The following is an 18,872-nucleotide window of genomic DNA, read 5'->3' as shown; positions in this document are numbered from 1 at the left end:
TATATATATATATATATATAAATAGTTCAAAATTTTAATAAACTAATTAAAATAATTTCGAGATTGATATATTATGTTTAGATATTCTTATATACTTTTTATTAATTAAAAATATATATATATATATATTAGTTCTCGTGGCTTTGTTTTGAGCCTCCCAAAATACATCATACTGAGGATAGTATTTCGGGATTATAAACTCATGATCATTTCTTAAATCAGGCGATGTGGGACTTTCATCGGACAACCATAACAAAAAAAAATATAATATAATATTCTATCTAATTAATTTTTTTTAATTAAAATTTTAATATTACACCGGTCTTAATTTATAATAATTTGAAAGGGAATTACATGGTGTTGCTTTGGTCATCGCCTGGATTTGCAGGCATTACGTTCTTCCAGAACCAGTGCTTCCTCCATATCAGGATCATCTCTTCAATGGGAACTCCTTTCGTTTCGGGAAGGAATATGTAAACGAACACCGTCATCACAGTGATCCAACCAGCGAAGAACAGGAAGATTCCGTACTTCAAAGCGCAGAGGAGGGAAAGAAATGACTGTGCGATTATGAAAGTGAAGAGAAGGTTCACTGCTACTGTGATGCTTTGTCCTGCCGATCGTGTTTCTAGAGGGAATATCTCGCTAGGTATTGTCCAACCTAGTGGCCCCCATGACCATCCGAACGCCAGAACGAATAGACAAATCACTATCACCACCAAGATCGAGAATCCTTTTGATAGCTCCTCATTGTTGCCGAATTTCACCCCCAGGATAATGGCGACAACGACCTGTTTATTCACATGAGAAGTTAATAGTTAAAATTTTGGAGTGTTTTCAGGACTTCCGTCTCTTCTATTGATGTGTAAGTGAAGAATCTCTCATTCGTCTCATTTTTTCTTTTTTTTTTTTCAACCGAGTACGAAATACTATGTGATAATAAGATGTCAATTCACCAGCATTTCAGATCAAAGAATAGGGCTGTTTCAAATTTTAATGAAATGTGATGAAATCTTGCCTGGCATGTTATCATTTGTATTCCTCCTGAAATTAGCAGTACTCTTCGGCCTAATCTGTCGACGGTCGCTATCGAAATCAAAGTTGAAGATGCTAGAACTGCTCCTGTCAAGGCTGAGGAGTAGAGAGCTGCATCTCCACCAAACCCCATGCTCTGAAACAACACTGGAGCATAAAATAGAATTGAATTTATGCCTGTGAGAATCTGAAATGTTGGCATGAAGAATGCCATGACCAACTGTGGTCGGTTGCTCCTTCTAAAGATGTTTCTAAAAGGATGTTTGATGGAATTAGCAAATTCACTTGCTTCTAGAATGTCTTCATACTCTGCATTCACATCGTTTGTTCCTCTAATTTTCTCTAGGATTTTTCTTCCTTTTTCTTTTGCTCCCCTCTCCATTAAACTGTTTGGTGTCTCAGGTAGAAGTAAGCCTCCCACTGTCATCAACAAAGCTGGAAATGCAGCCAAACCCAGGGAGAGCCTCCATCCCCATGGGTCAAGCTTCTGTGTCCCATAATTGATCATGTTTGCCGTGAAGATCCCAAGAGTAGTTGCCAGCTGAAACATCATGTTCAGGCCTCCTCGAAGGTGTGTTGGTGCCATCTCTGATAAGTAGAGTGGAACTGCCTTTAAGAACAAACAAGCATTAATGCATTAGGAATTGAGGTGAAAATGAATTCCTCTCTAGACAAAGTACCTTAAATGATAGAAAATGGAGGTGTTTAAGCATGTAAGGTAGTCCATTCTCTTAATTTTCAGGTGCAGGATCCTTACCTGATTCCCAAAGCCAATGCCTACACCAAGCATAATTCTTCCTAGGATGAGCATTTCAAGATTGACGGCGGCAGCATTTAGAGTTGCCCCAACAAGAAAGCTAATTCCACCGCAGACTATGCTTGCACGGCGCCCATAGTTCTGGGTGATGGGAGAGGCCACCAATGAGGAAACTAATCCAGCAAGATATAGCGATGAGGTAAATGCTGCAAGCCCTTGATTATTGTACTTGCAGTAATTGTTTTCATGTGCACGCATCTTGTTTCTGTACACCGATGGAAAGAATTTTTCAAGGAAGGGATTCATCGATGTCACCCCACCTGTTGGATCATAAAGTTCACATTTCAAAAGGTTCCTTCACTTCACTTATTCAGCCCCTATGGAGTTTTATATTATTTTGATGCAGAGAAAAATCATAAAAATGGTGCTTTTTAGCACCATCACCTCTCAAAGTTGAGATAGATAAGTTTTGTGATCTGTTTAATCCCTGATTGATTAATGCTAACTTCCTGTAAATTAGCTAAATCACTGTGCTGCTAGAAACTCAAAACTTTTTGTAGTCTTTTGCTGGATAATTAGATGTAAGCTTTGAAATTCCTTCTGACATCCAACTTTTCTCCTCCATAGTCGTGCCCCACCGACAAACCCCCCCAACCCATAAAAAAAACTTGGAAACCAGGAAAAAGGAACAGGCCAAGATAATCTTGGAGATCCTAATTTGTTCTTGAGACAATTAAAGAGAGATTGGATATGAAGCTCAATACAGAAAACAGGAAGTACCTGAAATTCCAATGTCATAACCAAAAATTGAGCCACCAACAGCAGCCACAAGACAAGCAATAACCACATAAGGCGTAACTCTTCCTTTGTACTGCTCTGCTCTCTCCTTGGCCACTCCTGCTGGAGCAAAAGACCCACCTGCCATCTTCACAGACCTTCCCCTCCCAACAAATTTCTCTGCTTCCTCAGTTCAAGCTTCAATCCTCAACGCGTGAACAATTATTTTATCTGTTTCTATTCTAACCCTTCGGGGATTTCTTCAGATTATTGATGGGTGAGAAAGAGATCCGCCCATATTCAACTATATAGGGAAGGAAAGGATGGGAAACCAAACTTTAAATATTTTGGTCAAGGGAAATTAAGTCTCTGTCTTAGTCATCATTTTCCTTTAAATTTTTTGGCAATTATAAACTTAGGCTAAATTTGTTTTTTCTTCTCTTTCTATCTTTATTGTTTAGATATTTCAAGATGGGAGTTTCATACGTACGGCAGTTGCGTTGTATTTGTTACAAGTTCAGTAGTCAAAATTTGCATTAATTACCTATGATGACTTGTTTGTTTTGATTTGATTGGCTCATCTTCTTGCTTGGATCATGGAGGTTTCACTTGACTGACACCGAATAATCTCCCCTGTTCGGTTGATAGATCGGTATGTTTTGTAGCTTAGTATCTTTTTCCCTCAACAGGCAGTGCCCCAAACATCAAGAGGGAGATCGAGCTGTTTATTATCTCACTTCTTTGTTTAAAACCGTTTTTTTACAAGAATTTTGTTTTTTGTTTACCTAAAATTACTCAAATGAAAGTGGCTTTTAATTGTTCTTGGAAACAAAATTGTTATCTGTTCATGGTTTAGAAAGTTAAGTTTTCAAAACCATTTTTCTAAACCTTTCCGTATGTCAATAAAATTAAATTTGTTCATCGTCCACTATGAAACCACACAAAGCAAACATTTGGGAGAAGTTTTATTGTTAAAAGTTTCAATTATAAATAGTATATCATTTCCTTTTTTAGATATTATCTGCCTGATATAGCAAAACTATCAATGACAATTCTCCTATTGCAGGGCTGGTTAAAGCTTTGTGATGTGTATATATAGAGAAAAGGTCGTTTATGGGGAAAGAGCCCCCGTCTTTCTGAGTTGGCCTCACCATTTTGTAAGTTATGAGCGAAGCTCCACTTGGATGCATTGATTATCTCGAGGTCTTAGTTGCATGTGATTGTCATTCAGTCTCTTTCGTCAAAACTTGAATTGGACTTGCTTTAAAACTCCCCCAATAATAAATTATATTTTAACTACTTGAACTATATTCAAGTCGATACTTTTGTTTAATGTGTGCATTATTTTCTTAAATTCACTCCCAAATTAAGATACTAACTTTATCAATTCAATTTGGTCGTTGCTCTAGTTTATGCCTTATATTCAATCATTGCCTTAAATTTTATTCTTAAATTTTTTAACTTTGTATTTATTTATTTCTTGGATTTTATATCTATGAATTTTAGATTATTATCTATGAGTTTTTTTAACCTGACTAATTAAGTCGCATCTGCATTTCTTTGTCAATGTAAGCATAGTTCAATAGTAATTGACATAGGTTCATTTTCTTTCCTGAGATCATTACAAAAATAAAACAATAAAAAAATGTCATCATTTATCTCCAATTATTTCTTAATTATTTTCTTGACAACAATGTTGAGTATACCCGTTGACTTGACGCACGAACATGCTTGGTATAAGGAAGAATAAGTGGAATAGTGGCTAACTTGTGCTATAGATAATTATGTCCTCTCCTACTAGTTTAAAATAAGTTCTATTTTATAAACATATAATTTATTAATTATTTTTTTCTTAAATGTCTAATATAATTTATTTACTCCACCTTTCCTTGTCTCCGATAAATTATTGTCATAAAGATGAAATATGCATGAAAGTGACTTCAAATTTTAAAATTAAAGATAAAGAAGGAAGACATAACTTATACAAACAGGCAAAATAGAATATGAGGAAATTAGAGAACTTAGAGAAATTCATTAACCTAAAATAACATAGGTTAAAATTTTGAGTTGAAAAGATTTGATTATTTTGTGGTAATTGATTTTCTTTTTAAAAACAAATAATAACAAAAATGCTTATTTTGAATTTCATTAAAATATCACATCATTCAATAAAGGAAAAAACTTTTGGTAAAAGCAAAAAAAAAGAAGAAAAGAAAAGAAAAAAGTTGTGATTATTGATGAATGATGTTTTTCAAATTTTCAAGTGGACCGAATTCCAATGCGAACCTTCTTCATTGATTCGTGTCCACACGCACCTCAAAAGGACTTGGGAAGAGTCCTACGTCCTAGGTTTGATGGATTCTTATCGACTAAAAGTGTAACGGCATAAACCTACCGCTAGTAGATACTTTTCTTGCTTCCCCTCAAGATTTTAAAAATGCCTTTACAAGGAAGAGGTTTCTACACTCTTATAATAAAAACTATTTCGTTCCCCTCCCCAACCGACATGGGATCTCACAAAAAGGTTCTTCAACATCCACCAATAATGAACTAATTTTGTTCTTTTCTATAACAAAAGCTGTAAATAAACTCAGGTTCATGAAATAAGAGGAAGCAAAACTTTTGACCAAGTACTGCTGCTAGATTATCTAGATATCCATGCTGGATTTGAATGTAAAAAACAAGACTAATACAAGATAGAACATCTGCCAAGAACTTACAGTCTTTGCTCCTCGAACACTGCTGCACTTCTTAATGGTTTCTGGATTTTGGGCATGATGGGATTACTCAGTCCAGCTTCACAGAAGAGAACAAGTAATGCACAAACCAGAACGACGAGAGGAATCCAACCGTTCCAGTTGTGAACATGATTGCAAGAACCATGAAGAGTGAATACCCAAGGTACAGAGTGGCTGAGACGGGTCCGCTCAAGCTCTTGAGATCGAAGATGAGATAGTTAATCGAGTACAAGAAGATGTATAAGGCAACTGAACCAGAAGCAAAGAAAGACTTCCACCACCATTTCCAGTCTTCCACGCATAGATGCATATAGGTTAGAACCAGGGATACCTCAGCACACACGACAACAAGAAGCACTAGCACTATGAAGAGAAACCCGAAAACGTAATAGACACGACCCATCCAGAGGCTAGACATGATAAAGAAGAGTTCGATGAACAAGGTGCCGAAAGGAAGTGTGCCAGCGCCTAGGACTAAAAGCCATGACGGGTATTTCTGGGGCGGAATTTCCCGTGGGATTTGGTTGGTTCTAACAGGATACTCAATGTGAGGTGCCTTGGCACCAAAATACCCACCAACAAGAGTAAGAGGGACTGATATACAGAACCACAGCAAAAGTAGGATAACGAAGAGCGAAAATGGAATCGCTCCCGTGCTTTGACTACCCCATAATAGAAAATTCAGTATGGTAAGAATTAGAAAGGCAATGCCTGGGAAGAAACAAGCAGCCTTCCATGAGACTGAAACCCATCCTCTGTGGTCACCACAACAAATCGTTCTCCAAAGACGTACAGCGACATAACCTGCTGCAACACCGAGAATCATATAGAAAAATAGCATACCTGTAATAAGCGTTCCACGGGATGCTGGGGACATGAACCCAAGAGCAGCAAACAATATGGTCACAATTCCCATCCCTAGAAGCTGAACCCCATCACCAACCATTATACACAAAAGTGCAGGATTGGCTGGAGCACGGAAAACATCCCCCACAACAAGCTTCCAACCAGATAACTCCTCGTTCATCTGCGCTTGAGCCTCCTTGTCAAGCTCCTCATAACGTGTAAGATCTCGTCTAACAGTCCTCAAGAAAATTACAAGAACAATACCGGCAAGAAACGTTATCACCATTAAAGAGTTCAAGATTGAAAACCAATGAACTTTTGAACCCTCCATCTTCAAATAAGCATCCCATCGAGATGGCCACTTGATGTCACTCTCTTCAAACGTAACCTCATACGTGAACACTATAGATTGGCCTTTCTTAATTTGCATTGACACACTAGCAGGGTCACATGGAACAGGATTTGGATACTTTTCATACATCTTTAAGTTCTTAACTAAGTCCACATTGTGCAAAGGGCTGCAGGGTACAACCTCAAATCCAACAACCATATATCCTGGAACATCTAGTTCCTGTTTATTGACTGTTGGGATCACACCTGCAGCATCACCCGTTCCCATTATGCTCGCAACGTTCGTCTCCTCGTATTTGTGAACAAGAACCTTAAATTTCAAATGGTTAAAGACATAGTAGGAGCCCTTGAGATTGATTCCTACAGGGTATCCTGTCCAACGCAATGGATATCCTTCTTTCTTGGTATACCGGATTGCCGGTAAATTGTCCAGGATCAAGTTCACCTGATACATCTCATCAATCCTCTCCTTTAAGATCTTAAACTGATCATCAGTCAATGGATCTGTCTGACACAAGAACACATCTGTCTGATTCTTATACATCTTAAACAGATATGGCGAATTCTCAATCCGATCCCCCATAAGAACCTCACCAAGATTTTCAGCACTATCCTTAACGCCCCCTTGAGGTTTGCAAAACGGCAAACTATAATAGCTAAATGGCATTTCAGTATCGATCGAGGTTATGGAATTAACCTTCACCGACAATTCATCGCCCACAACATGTTTGAGAGGGTAACTCCCCGGAAGATAAAACCCATATCCAGATTGAAATATCAAGCACACGGTTAAAACCCAGACCCTAAATCCACCCCAAAACTCCATTGTTGAAGAGTACGAGCTCGATTAGAGTCAGATCTAGAAGAATCACATCAAAAAGTAGATAACAGAACAGTAAAAAAATTACGCCATCTCCTAATTTCACCGAAAACCAAACAAGGAAATTCACATAACATATAATTTCCAACATGAAATAAGAGAATAAGAGATGAAAATCCAGGAACGAACGAAAGAACGAACTTCACTGACCTTAGACATAGAAAACTGGAAGGACGATCTCCGGCGGAGGAAGGAAATTCGCGGCTGCAGCTGCCTATACCACGAGTTCTCAAATCGAGAAATAGTTGAAACTTCAGTATTGCAATGCGAGAAGGATTTGGATCTTTCCCGGCGTGTTTATGCAACGGTGACTGGTGAGGGCGAAGTCTAGAAGTCGTGGCCAATCCCTCCAAATGACCATTATATCCCCTCCAAATTCTAAAACCCCTACTTGTAGATATTCACTTTTCATCCTCCATGTTAACTTTCAATAAATTAAATAAATATAATTATGTGTGAATCATTTAAATAATTTTAATATTAATGAAAACTAATTTAATTACGTTTTATTTAAATTAATTAATAAACCCGGGTGATTTAGATGTGAACGAAAATATTTTCATATTAAGATTCAAACTCTTGCTCGCCCCCGATGTAGGAGAACATGTCTTAATTAATTCACGATGTAGGAGAACATGTCTTAATTAGTTGAATTATGTTCAAATTGGTTATGTATATGTACACTAACAAATCCCATTTTAGAAACGCGAAAGGATTCCCATTTCGAGGTATATTTCCATCAACAATCACTTGAAGCCAAAGGAATAGAAAACCTCGTAGAAAAGGCAATTGGAGGATGATGATCGTCGTCTTCCCCATCGAAACCGTCGTCGAAATTGAGAGCATAGCTTTCAGGGTCATACTGAAACCTGTTTTTCCTCTGTTTTTTCCTCTTAAAAAAGCCACCCATTTTTCTGATGAAGTTCTTCCATCTGGGTCCACCCACCATTTCTGAAACATCCTTCAGCTTCTTCAATTTCCTCACCATCCAAGACTCCTCTTCCCATCCCTCTTGCTGCTGCAGAAGACTTCTACCTTCGTAATTACCGTTCCGATTGAACCCAAACCCAAACCCGAATAGCCGAAAACAGCCGCCACACCCATTTGAAGGAATGGCCTCGTCGATGTCCTGAAGGTCATCCTGTTCTTGTGGTCTGGTTGGATGGGTCGCCATGGAAGAGAGAGGGCAGAGGTTCCAAGTAAAGTGATTGTGGGGATGGAGAGGTCTGTTCAGATATTGGGTTTGAAGAAGCCATTGAAGGGAAGGCGAAGAAATGGAGGGTTCCATTTTGATTCTCCTCTGTGTTAGCCATTGAATGCGTCTAAAGATGAGTTTATATGACGTCGACGGAAAGTTTGCCAAAACCCCATTTCCCAAGTTTTGTAATTTCCCTCCAAATAATTAAAAAAAAAATATATATATATATATATATATATATATATATCTTTTTCTAGATATGACCGTTCTCTCCCTTATCCTACTCAATGCATTTAATTAATTTTCTAATACAAAAATATAAAGATTTGAATTAAGCACCTGTTTCAAACACATAGGACACGACGCGACTTAAAACTTGAGATAATAGAATAAGCTATCTTAAAGGGCACGACACGACCCACAGACCTAAGAAGACAACACGACCCACAGACCTAAGAAGACAACCCGACTGGGAGTTAGAGAATCCATAATACCTGAAACACCACAGACTAAATATCCATCATTTTAGAGAGCGGGAGGAAGGGATGTCTTTTCTGAAACGAAAAGAAAAAAAACAGCGCTACCCGACACAATCTAACAATCTAACGTAATAATAATAGAAGACAAACAATAAATTAACTAATATAAAAAAAAAAATTAAAAAAAAAATACACTACTAGCATGGTCTGCGACCTCCACCAAATTTGGATCCTATCAGCTGCCAGGTTTAGTAACTCCTATGGTCGGATTACCTTCGCTTCCCACTCATCAAAGGAGAGAAAAACAATGTCAAACAAATTTGGGAAACAAAAAATGCTAACAAAATAGGTAATCTAAGCAGCTGCTAACTGAAAAGGGGATATGCATCCATCGCTAACTACTATGACCTATCTATCTCTCTTTGTTAGTAGTAAAAAGAAAAAGAAAAAACCATCCAATTTCTACCCAATCCCAAACTAGAGAAACGTACTTCTATTTCGCGATTCTGAAACATAGGCAAAGAGGAAGGGGCCACCAGAGAAGAAAAATGCCTAAATTCACACCAGACCATGAAGATGAAGTTGGGTGAAGAGAGCAGAGAGCTAATGCTGCTGATTGGGTACTTTCGGGTGAACCTTTGCAGCCATGGAGCGCAATTCATGTGCAATGTCGGTGAAGCTTGGCCTCTCTGATGGTTCTGATGACCAGCATCTCTCCATCAGTGATCTCCATTCTGGATCACAAGACTCCGGTACTTCCGGGCGCAATGTGTTGCTTACTATGCCACCTGAATTTTCAATTCAGAAGACTTTCAATGATTTTTTTTTTTTTGTTCAACATGATCGAATGTATTTATCTTAACTCAATGCTTAGGTTGGTAAATTTTTTACTATAATAAAATAACAGGCTTACAGAATTATATGATATGAGATGACATGAGAGGCAGATATCAAGGATTTACCTATGATAACCCCATAATGCAAATTTGCATAAGGTTCTTCTCCAGTGAGGAGCTCCCACAAGACGATACCAAAGGAAAACACGTCAACCTATGAAGACAAGTATCGAAATCATCTATCTAATTTCACACGTAATACAAGGGCAAACTACTGCAAGGAGTGACATGAATGTATATTAGCATACCTTCTCGGACACCATATTGCTGCTCCCATTCAAAAGCTCGGGTGCCATCCAAGGAAGTGTTCCCCGCACACCACCTGATATCAATGTCTGACGTTTCACCTTGGATAGGCCCAAGTCGCCAACCTTGAGGCACAAATAGCAGCAGCATAAGCCCAGCTCTTCCAAACATTTTATATTTCAAATTCAAAACTGGTACTTTTCTTGGAAGGAGAAACAAAATATTTTGGGCGACGAGAATCTGCTATTATCAGCAAAACAACAAACCTTGCATATTGGGCGATGAGGATCTCGAAGGTTAACGAGCAGATTATCACTTTTTAAATCAAAGTGCACTATATTCTTTCTGTGCAGGTATTCCATACCAAAAGCCACATCCATAGCAATCAAGAGGCGCTTACGCTTGTCAAGACTCCTGCATCAATGGTATTTTACAACTTAATCTGGGGTGCAGATACGTTGTACTACAACTAATTTCAAACAAATTAAACATATGAAAGGCGAAAACAATTGTTACTTTTCATTCTTCAACAAAGCATTTCTGAGCGAGCCATTAACCATATATTCTGTTACTGTTGCCACAGAGCCTCCAGGACCATCAAGCACAATACCATAAAAAGCAACCACATTTGGGTGGTGCAAATCAGCAAGCTTATTTGCTTCATTCCAAAAATCTTCTCTCTGGTACAAAACAAAAAATTATACGGGACTTGGTTAAAGAAACCAAAAACAAACATGAGTAACAAAAGAAAAGAAAAGCCAATTACTTAAAAAACAACCATGCGATCTTGTTCAGACGGCTTCCCAGCAAAACACCTATCATTGATTCGTTTGATAGCAACATCAGTCCCTCTCCATTTTCCATGATAAACAGTGCCAAAGGTGCCAGACCCCAATTCTCTTAGTTCTTCAAGGTCACTATTCTTTATTACCTGAAAAAAAAAATGCCAAGATTACAGGAAAGTTCAACACATAAGGAACATCCTTAAGGTTGAAAATGGAAACCATGTATTACCTGCAAGTGGCCATAGCCTTCTGACATTGGAAAACCCAGATTTGATTTTTCTGACTGTCTTGTCCTGACATCCTGGGCAAACAAGAAAACAGAATAACTATGACAGAAGATATGACATATTCAAGTTTGTGCCACTTGAATAGCTAAACTCAATATTAGATTTAGGCTGCGAACCCACATCATTATTTTGAACATCTCCTTCTGTGCTAATCTCACAAACTGAATCACTTTTTTCATGCAAGTCGGAGTTGGAGGATTGAGCTGACTGAAGAACAGAAGCAGCTACACCCTCAGCAACAGCTTGAAGATCTTTCTTAATTTGTTCCTCTGAAGAGCCTAAATTATATGAAATTAATCACACCCAAAAACATGAAAATAAAAAGATAATCGATATACATGCACTAAAAGCTACAAAGACATTCGACAGACTGGACAGTCGAGAAATTGGTACCCTTGTTTGACTTAACCAATGGGTGACAGACTCCATCATCCAGAAATGCTTCCATTTTTAGTTCACCAATATTCCTGAAAGGACTCTCTGTCAAGGGTTCCCTGGTGGTAACAGCTTCATTCCTTGGTTGAATTTTATTTGGTCTAGGAGGCAAAAGATGATCGTCATGCTGTAAGTTCCAAGGATCCTGATTGCTGAAGAGTGAATTTGCAGTGTCCTGCACATTTCCAGTCCTGGTAGGCAAAGATTCAGATTCAACATCACCAGATACCATCCTAGATTCAAATAGAGAAGTGTCCTCCTTCCACTCAGCAGAAACTGGGACTTGATTATTCGTATGGTCAGTCTTCGTGTCAAATAACTGGGGATTTCTGCTAAGACATACTTTATTGGACTCAACAGGAGGTTGTATCCCATTTTCTGATTGTGTTAATGTTCCAGGATAGCCCCCGACAGGAGGTTGTGCCACTTCACTGGACTCAACAGGTCGTTCACTCATCAAATAGGGAACCTCTGATGAAGAGCAAGCAAAAGTAGTTGGTTTCACATGATTTGTGTCGAGAACCACTATTGGCTTTACAGAGTTGTTATCAAGTAGAACTTCTATCTCAGAGACTGGTTGTGAACAGCTACCAAAATTGTCCTCCTTCCTAGTTCTTTCAGTGGGTGATTTGCAGTGATCCAGATTAGGACAAATATCAGTTGGGCATATACTTAAACTTTCCAAATTTCCAACAATTGGTCTGAGATGGTCGTACCAAATTCCAGTGTGGGTAGCATTTTGATTTGGAATAATGCCATGAGGACTATTAGAATACACCTTCGGATTTTCATGACTGCTGTACTCTGAAGCAAGAATAGGAGCACCTCCAAAGCAAATATTGTGTTTATCCACGTCTAAATTTGGATGGAACCGATTCTCTACAGCTGCATACTGGTGCTGGAGAGTATCAACTTTGCCAGGCTGAGGAATCTGTTCTACAACGGCAACATGGGGTGACGGAAAATCACCTTGCCTCCCAAGAGCACCCTGCTGAGCTGAGATCTTACTATGATCAATATTAGGTCGATCTTTTAGTGTGTTATCGTTCTCATGTTGACCGCCAATATGATGTGGGAAGCCAATAGCCTCCACTGAAGATTTTTCAACTTCTGGATCCATAGGATTAAATATCCTGGTTTGCATTCCAACACCATGTTCAATAGTTTGTTGCCCCAAAGCTCCAGTTTCTGTAATATTTTTCATTGGATGGGCTGCTAAATGATCTTCAGGGTGGTGACTGTAATACGAAAATTTTGAATCAGATACAGGGTTTGTCAAATTTTCTCTTTTATCCTGCAACGTTGAATTGGAATGAGCATGTGGCACTGCTTTCTGGCAGAGGTAACAGTCATCCAACCTCTTGATTTTCTCAGCAAAAGTTACCTGATGTTGGGATACCAATTCATCAGATATAACTGTCTGATCAGACCATGGTACATGATGTAAACCATATCCAACCTCCACTGATACTGGAGGAGCTGGAATCTGGCGTGAGTTGTAGCCTTGTTCTGCAGATAGCTGGACAAACCTTGGACCAGATGTGCTTGCGTTGGAAAAATATTCCGGTTGGGATTGTGGATATTGCACCAACGATTGATAGGTATTAGGCATAATACTGAGGTTAGAAGAGGGAGCCATCCTCATGTGAACTGCAGGGACAAACTGATGAGGGGTTATTCCAAGAGTATTTGGCTGTTGTATAAACATAGACCCAGATGTCCCTAGATGATGAGAATTTGAAAAGCCTAGCTGTGGACGAAATTGTATAAAGTCCACACATGCTGCTTGGCGAGGATCAACAGTAGGCTGCAATTGAGGCACGGGTGGAGGAAAGCCAATATCTGGTTGCTGTTGCGTCAGAGTAGCAGGCACCGACCTTCCTAACTCCGCCTCTGGCTGCGAAGAACTTTCAGGAGGAACAGAGTTAATCACAGGAATACTTGATGGAACAGCCGAGGCATCTACAAAAACTGCAGAGACAGTATCTACCTTCACTAATCCAGGGCCAATAGCAACTGAAGTACCTAAATTTCCTTCAGGTACGGACAATGTTGTGGATGGAGGCTCACCCACAACCCCTAGATCGTTATATGAGATATCCATTGCCTCGGTCGCACTTAAGTCAGAATTCTGAGTTGAGGTAGCACTTGTAAAGCTCTCTTTCCTTGTAATACGGCCACCAACGCCATCAAATATCGTATTCACTGTTTCAACATATCTCTGCCCACTATCGTGTACGTCGCCAAATTGCACCATACCTGCAGAGTCAAGTTCTGAAGCAGAGAACAAAAACATCCTCAATTTAGCAGATCCATCTGAAGACCTCTCAACCAGCTTCTCATACTCATCCATCATATTATCAAGATCATCAGGGCATGAAACAGATACTAAAGCGTCAAGATCCTCATCAGGGAGCTGATACTTTATAACCACAGCCTGCCCACAGGTATCAACCATCTTTCGCACAAACTCATTGAAAGTCACATCTCTTCTAACACTTATAATCCTTGTTTGACCTCCAATATATCTCAACATACCATCACTCGGTCTTGGAAAAATCTTGCCACCGAAACTGCACATAAACTTAACTTTCTTTTTCGGAACGGAACTGTTTCCCCCCTCCTCTCTCACTTGATCAACCGCATTCCCACCAGCTGAATTCCCCAAGGGGGAGCTAAATCCAGAGGTGCTATCACTATTGATATGATCACCGTTGGCAGCAACCTTATTGCATAAATTGGTACTATCCCCAGACCCCATTACGATATTATTGCTCGAAAATTCCATGCCACCTCCCCCATCTCGATGACTCAAATTTGTACTATGATTAATCCCAACTGTCATGCAACTGCTAGCAAACTCAATAGCATTGGCACCACCACGATTGCCCCAAGCATTCAGGTTCGAGCAGTAACCAAACCCTGCGGCAGGAACCATTGCAGTGTGCGCGAGAGGAGGAGGCATTCGAGGGCACCAAGCCGTAACGCCAGTAACCACATTTCCATATCCTCCCTCAATAAATCCCATATCGGAGACATTTCCCTTACAAGGAACGGGTACGGAGTCTGTGTTAGCAACGTCGCAGGGAAGCTTGGGGGCAACCCATTGGGGATTACGCCCAGAAGTAGCGACCGGCGTTAAATGGGGATCTTCAACTAAAGTTCTAGCTACATTTAAAGGCCGCAAGCCAGTGGGAATCGCGTTCTGATCAAATGCCATGAGTTTAGACCAAGTACTAAGCCGCTGAAAATGTAAATTTCAATAGCCAGTCAAAAACTAGGGTTCCAAATATCGTTCGTCTCCTATGCTAAACCCTCAAAACACCTTAAAAACTCAGATAAACCCTAGTAAGAAAGACAAAACGGCTCTGTTTCCTCGGGCCAAGAGGAAATTACACTAACAAACAACTCACACGCCGAGATAGAGAGAGATAAAAGACAGAAAATCAGAATGGAACAATCCAATCAGTCAGTGCTGCAAACAAAAACACTTCAAAAAGAAATTACGGTGAGAAGGATCTCGATTGAGCCGCAGTTGAGGGCTTCCGAAGTGTCTCCGTTGAGCTCCGAGTATTCCAGTTCTCTCTCTCCCTAATGCTCGCAGAGATTTCTATTCGGCTGATTCCATGAATGGTCGCAAAATGCAGTAGCAGAGTCCAAAATCCGCTGGCCGGATTCTATTTTCTCGGGAAATACAGTTGAGTGAAAGAGACGAGAGGCAATCTTATGTGCTTCCAGGGTTGGGAACGCTGTTTATATATGTGCCAAATTTGGCAAATTAATTACCCTCCTTTTTTGCCACGTAAGCAACGGATCATGGGGAACTGGCACGTGGACGTCACATGCAATTTAAGCTCAACCACACCTCCTCGTCAAAGGAGGTTTAAAATGTCAATTGTCCATATCTCCTGATTTTTTTAAAATAATAAATAAATATTTTATACCATCACTAATAATAATACTACATTTTATTTTAATATTTTATTAAATTTTTATATTACAATAAAAATGTCGATTCAAATCGAAGTGTCCCGATGTCACTCGTCGTTAATTTTAAAAAGATCGATCAACACTTGATCAAATCAAAGTAGAGTCATGAATAACACATATACTTTTTTTTTTTTTTTAACAAGTCAATCAGTTTTTCACCGGTAGTACTGTATTTAAAAAATACTCATAAAATTTTAAATGTAACATTCTTGTTGTCTATATGTAGACAAAAACGACCTATACCTCATAAATTACAAGGTGATGCATAACCGGCAAAAACAGACAAAAAATTATTTGTAGTGGACTCTTCAACTTTTTTTTAAACAATTCAAAAATATTTTCAGAGAAAAATACTCATAAATTTTTAAATCTTAATATTAATGTATAGATAAGAAGTAAATTATCTGTAAATATTTTAATATTATTTTATAAAGTTTATGAGTATTTTTTTTAAACGTTGTATTAATTATAAAAGATTTTTTTTAGTTAGAAGATATTAATCAAATTTTTGAAACATAAGTATTAATGGTTTCCCTCCCAAACTAACGATAAAAAAAAATATTTTTTTATCTATTTTTTAAATTTTAATTATATTATTGAAACTTTATCGGTATTTTTAGACAAAAGGCAGAGTTTAAAAATATTTTATTAATTTAACATTTTATCAACTATAAAATTTTATCAATTAAACATCTATTTACGACTATGCATCTAAACACCTTTAATCCACATGAATTAATTGACGTGAGATGTGACTATTCTAGTGATAAAGTGACGCATTTATTTGCATATAAGTGTGATTAAGGCGATGAATATGAAATATCCAAATTTAATAGTTAAGAGATACATTTGTAAGGACATGTCATTTCACACACGATCACTTTCAGCATTCGAAAAGTATTCAGAGAATTCAAATATTTAATTGTTTTTCTCTAAAGTTTGTTTATATGTTCCGATCTCATATTTCAAACTTCTTAAGTCACATAAAGTAGTTAATGTAGTGAGATCATTCACGTCAAGACGTACAAAAAGTAATCTGTCTATGTTTCATATGGTTGCGATCGAGACGGTAAATAGAAACATCAGAATCTAATAGTTGAGATGCATTTATACAAACACATCATGTCACAAAAAGTCACTTCCAATCGACTATTTAAAAAATTGTAAAAATTTTAATATTTAATTAGTTTGCACTTAATATTTTTTAAAATTAAAATTTACACGTCACGTTAATTGATTAATGTTAATGGAAAATTCGAGTAAATTTATTATGTTTACTCTATTTTTAAAAAGATGCAATAAATAATATGTTAAAATATAAAAAAAATTAAAATACAATTTAATCTATATATATTTATTATATTAGTCCTTATACTTTAAATAAAATTTAATTTTAAATTATTTAAATAATAATAATAATTTTGAGGGAAAAAAATGTTAAATTAAATTTAAAACTGATCCAAAAAGTAAATGATTAGATTACTCATAATTTGGTATTTTTTGAATGGATGGTTTCTTTCCGGTGGGCCTAACCAACCCGACTCTGGTAATTTCATGGCACCTTCGCGCCTCCTTCCGCGCACTTTCCTCCTTGTTCCAGTGCCGATGGAGTCGATGCAATCAAACCGTACTTAATCACTTCTCTCCGCCTTCTCAGCCAGAAAAGCCCTAGATCTGTGTAGAAATTTCAACCTTCAAGGTTTCCAAAGTTTCTCCAATGGCTGGAATGCTTCCTGGTGTAGAGTGTGCTCGAAGAAGACGATGTCATCAAAACAAAGTATGGTCAGATTCACCGCACGTCGCCGCTCAGGCCTTAACCAGGAGATCTGTTCTCTGCTTGTACACCAGCAACCACGAAACGCTCCTCGCTTCGAATCCATCTCTGGTTCGTAAATCGCATCTCGTTCTGTCGATGAAATCAGAGTGTATTGATTCAATTGATTCGATTTTAAATGTTAATTTTGCAGGAAAGAAGCCTGTTAGTCGAGGCGGATGAAGACGATAAACTGGATGGAAGTGCGAGAGAGGCGAAGAGGAGATTGGATGAGCGATTGAGAACGCAGAGGAAATCCAGGTACTGAAAACGATAGCAACACAGATCGATTAACACTTCGTTTGATTTAATCTCAATCATAAAGATCGATGACTGGTTTTTCCATGGTTCGAAAGAATGAAATATTCATGATCTGATGCAGAAAGTTCAATTGGACAAAGTTGAATTGGACAAGCGTGGAGCAAGACAAGTGCGGCCAGTGCTGGTGAAGAAGACGACTTCATTTCAGTGGATCTGTTCTTCTTCTTCTTCTTCTTCTTCTTCTTCTTCTTCTTCCATGGTGCTTTGTTTTTTCTACACCGATGCCGGTTCGGATTATGTATATTTCAAATTACATCTCAGAAACACCGCTTTAAATTCATACAAACTCAAACTGTTCATGTTTGGATTCATTCATTATTTATGAATCTACCAATTATATATTTCTAACATCAATAATCGCTTTCGATCGATTAACTATATTACAAATTGAAATTTGTGCTAGTTTTTACCAGATTCAAAGACAAGAGTACTAACCCCTACAATTGTAATTCTCTTTCAACATTTTTTCGATCTGTTCAACGCTTCTACCGAAAAATTAAGAGAGGTTCTACCATAAGTATTAACGAATCATATCGTAATGTATACCTATATATTACATAGTTGTCTTTCATACCGTTCTTCATTCCTATAAACATCGAAGATCGAAGATCAATATGGCCACTCGAAACCATAAAAAAAAAAAAAAAATTATTAATCAAAATAGTCGAGAAATTAAAAGGGAAAAAGGTCCTATTGTCCAATTTTCACAAGAATGAACATAAAATAGCTTCCTAAACAATGAATAAACATATAATTTTTATTATATATTAATTTTATAAATTAACTGATGATTTAAAATGTTTAGAACTTAATAAAATGAGACATAATAATAATAATAATTAATTAGAAAATGCATCAGATTTTGTCGTAGAATCACAAAAGCTACATTAACTAAAGTTTATATAAAAAAAAATGATATTATTTAAATTAATTAACTAATATAAAATATGTAAAAAATTAGAATTGGGAAAATTAATTTCGAACAAAATTACTAATTCATAAATGAAAATTGAATAAATGTAAAATTTAAATCTGTAT

General features: G+C 37.6%; 5 protein-coding genes and 1 long non-coding RNA gene across 6 annotated transcripts; 2 read left to right on the top strand and 4 right to left on the bottom strand.

The window, feature by feature from the left end:
* Positions 1–275: 275 nt before the first annotated feature.
* LOC111780333 (sugar carrier protein A) lies at positions 276–2,859 on the bottom strand. Its single transcript, XM_023660706.1, has 4 exons — positions 2,573–2,859; positions 1,793–2,112; positions 1,019–1,645; positions 276–791 (listed from the first exon to the last, which is right to left on the bottom strand). Exons 1-4 carry the CDS (start codon positions 2,715–2,717, stop codon positions 351–353), a joined length of 1,533 nt encoding a protein of 510 aa, XP_023516474.1. The 5' UTR covers positions 2,718–2,859; the 3' UTR covers positions 276–350.
* Positions 2,860–3,133: 274 nt separating this feature from the next.
* LOC111780335 lies at positions 3,134–3,868 on the top strand. Its single transcript, XR_002812831.1, has 2 exons — positions 3,134–3,221; positions 3,636–3,868. It is a non-coding gene; the product is annotated as an uncharacterized LOC111780335 (long non-coding RNA).
* Positions 3,869–5,083: 1,215 nt separating this feature from the next.
* On the bottom strand, positions 5,084–7,764 carry LOC111779912 (transmembrane 9 superfamily member 11-like). The gene is made up of 2 exons (XM_023660105.1): positions 7,535–7,764; positions 5,084–7,363 (listed from the first exon to the last, which is right to left on the bottom strand). Exon 2 carries the CDS (start codon positions 7,328–7,330, stop codon positions 5,357–5,359), a length of 1,974 nt encoding a protein of 657 aa, XP_023515873.1. The 5' UTR covers positions 7,331–7,363; positions 7,535–7,764; the 3' UTR covers positions 5,084–5,356.
* Positions 7,765–8,123: 359 nt separating this feature from the next.
* LOC111780544 lies at positions 8,124–8,558 on the bottom strand. Its single transcript, XM_023660970.1, has one exon. It carries the CDS (start codon positions 8,556–8,558, stop codon positions 8,124–8,126), a length of 435 nt encoding a protein of 144 aa, XP_023516738.1.
* Positions 8,559–9,199: 641 nt separating this feature from the next.
* LOC111780672 lies at positions 9,200–15,420 on the bottom strand. The gene is made up of 10 exons (XM_023661139.1): positions 15,218–15,420; positions 11,669–14,954; positions 11,396–11,553; positions 11,218–11,289; positions 10,982–11,134; positions 10,720–10,883; positions 10,470–10,617; positions 10,206–10,328; positions 10,024–10,111; positions 9,200–9,849 (listed from the first exon to the last, which is right to left on the bottom strand). Exons 2-10 carry the CDS (start codon positions 14,928–14,930, stop codon positions 9,665–9,667), a joined length of 4,353 nt encoding a protein of 1,450 aa, XP_023516907.1. The 5' UTR covers positions 14,931–14,954; positions 15,218–15,420; the 3' UTR covers positions 9,200–9,664.
* A 1,809-nt stretch (positions 15,421–17,229) lies between these two features.
* On the top strand, positions 17,230–18,205 carry LOC111779678. The gene is made up of 3 exons (XM_023659786.1): positions 17,230–17,585; positions 17,668–17,774; positions 17,896–18,205. Exons 1-3 carry the CDS (start codon positions 17,418–17,420, stop codon positions 17,960–17,962), a joined length of 342 nt encoding a protein of 113 aa, XP_023515554.1. The 5' UTR covers positions 17,230–17,417; the 3' UTR covers positions 17,963–18,205.
* Positions 18,206–18,872: the final 667 nt, after the last annotated feature.

This window comes from Cucurbita pepo, chromosome LG18 (genome assembly GCF_002806865.2).
Source record: "Cucurbita pepo subsp. pepo cultivar mu-cu-16 chromosome LG18, ASM280686v2, whole genome shotgun sequence".
NCBI lineage: Eukaryota > Viridiplantae > Streptophyta > Magnoliopsida > Cucurbitales > Cucurbitaceae > Cucurbita > Cucurbita pepo.
The sequence above is the reverse complement of the archived record's forward strand: the minus strand, read 5'-3'. Positions and strand labels throughout refer to the sequence as shown.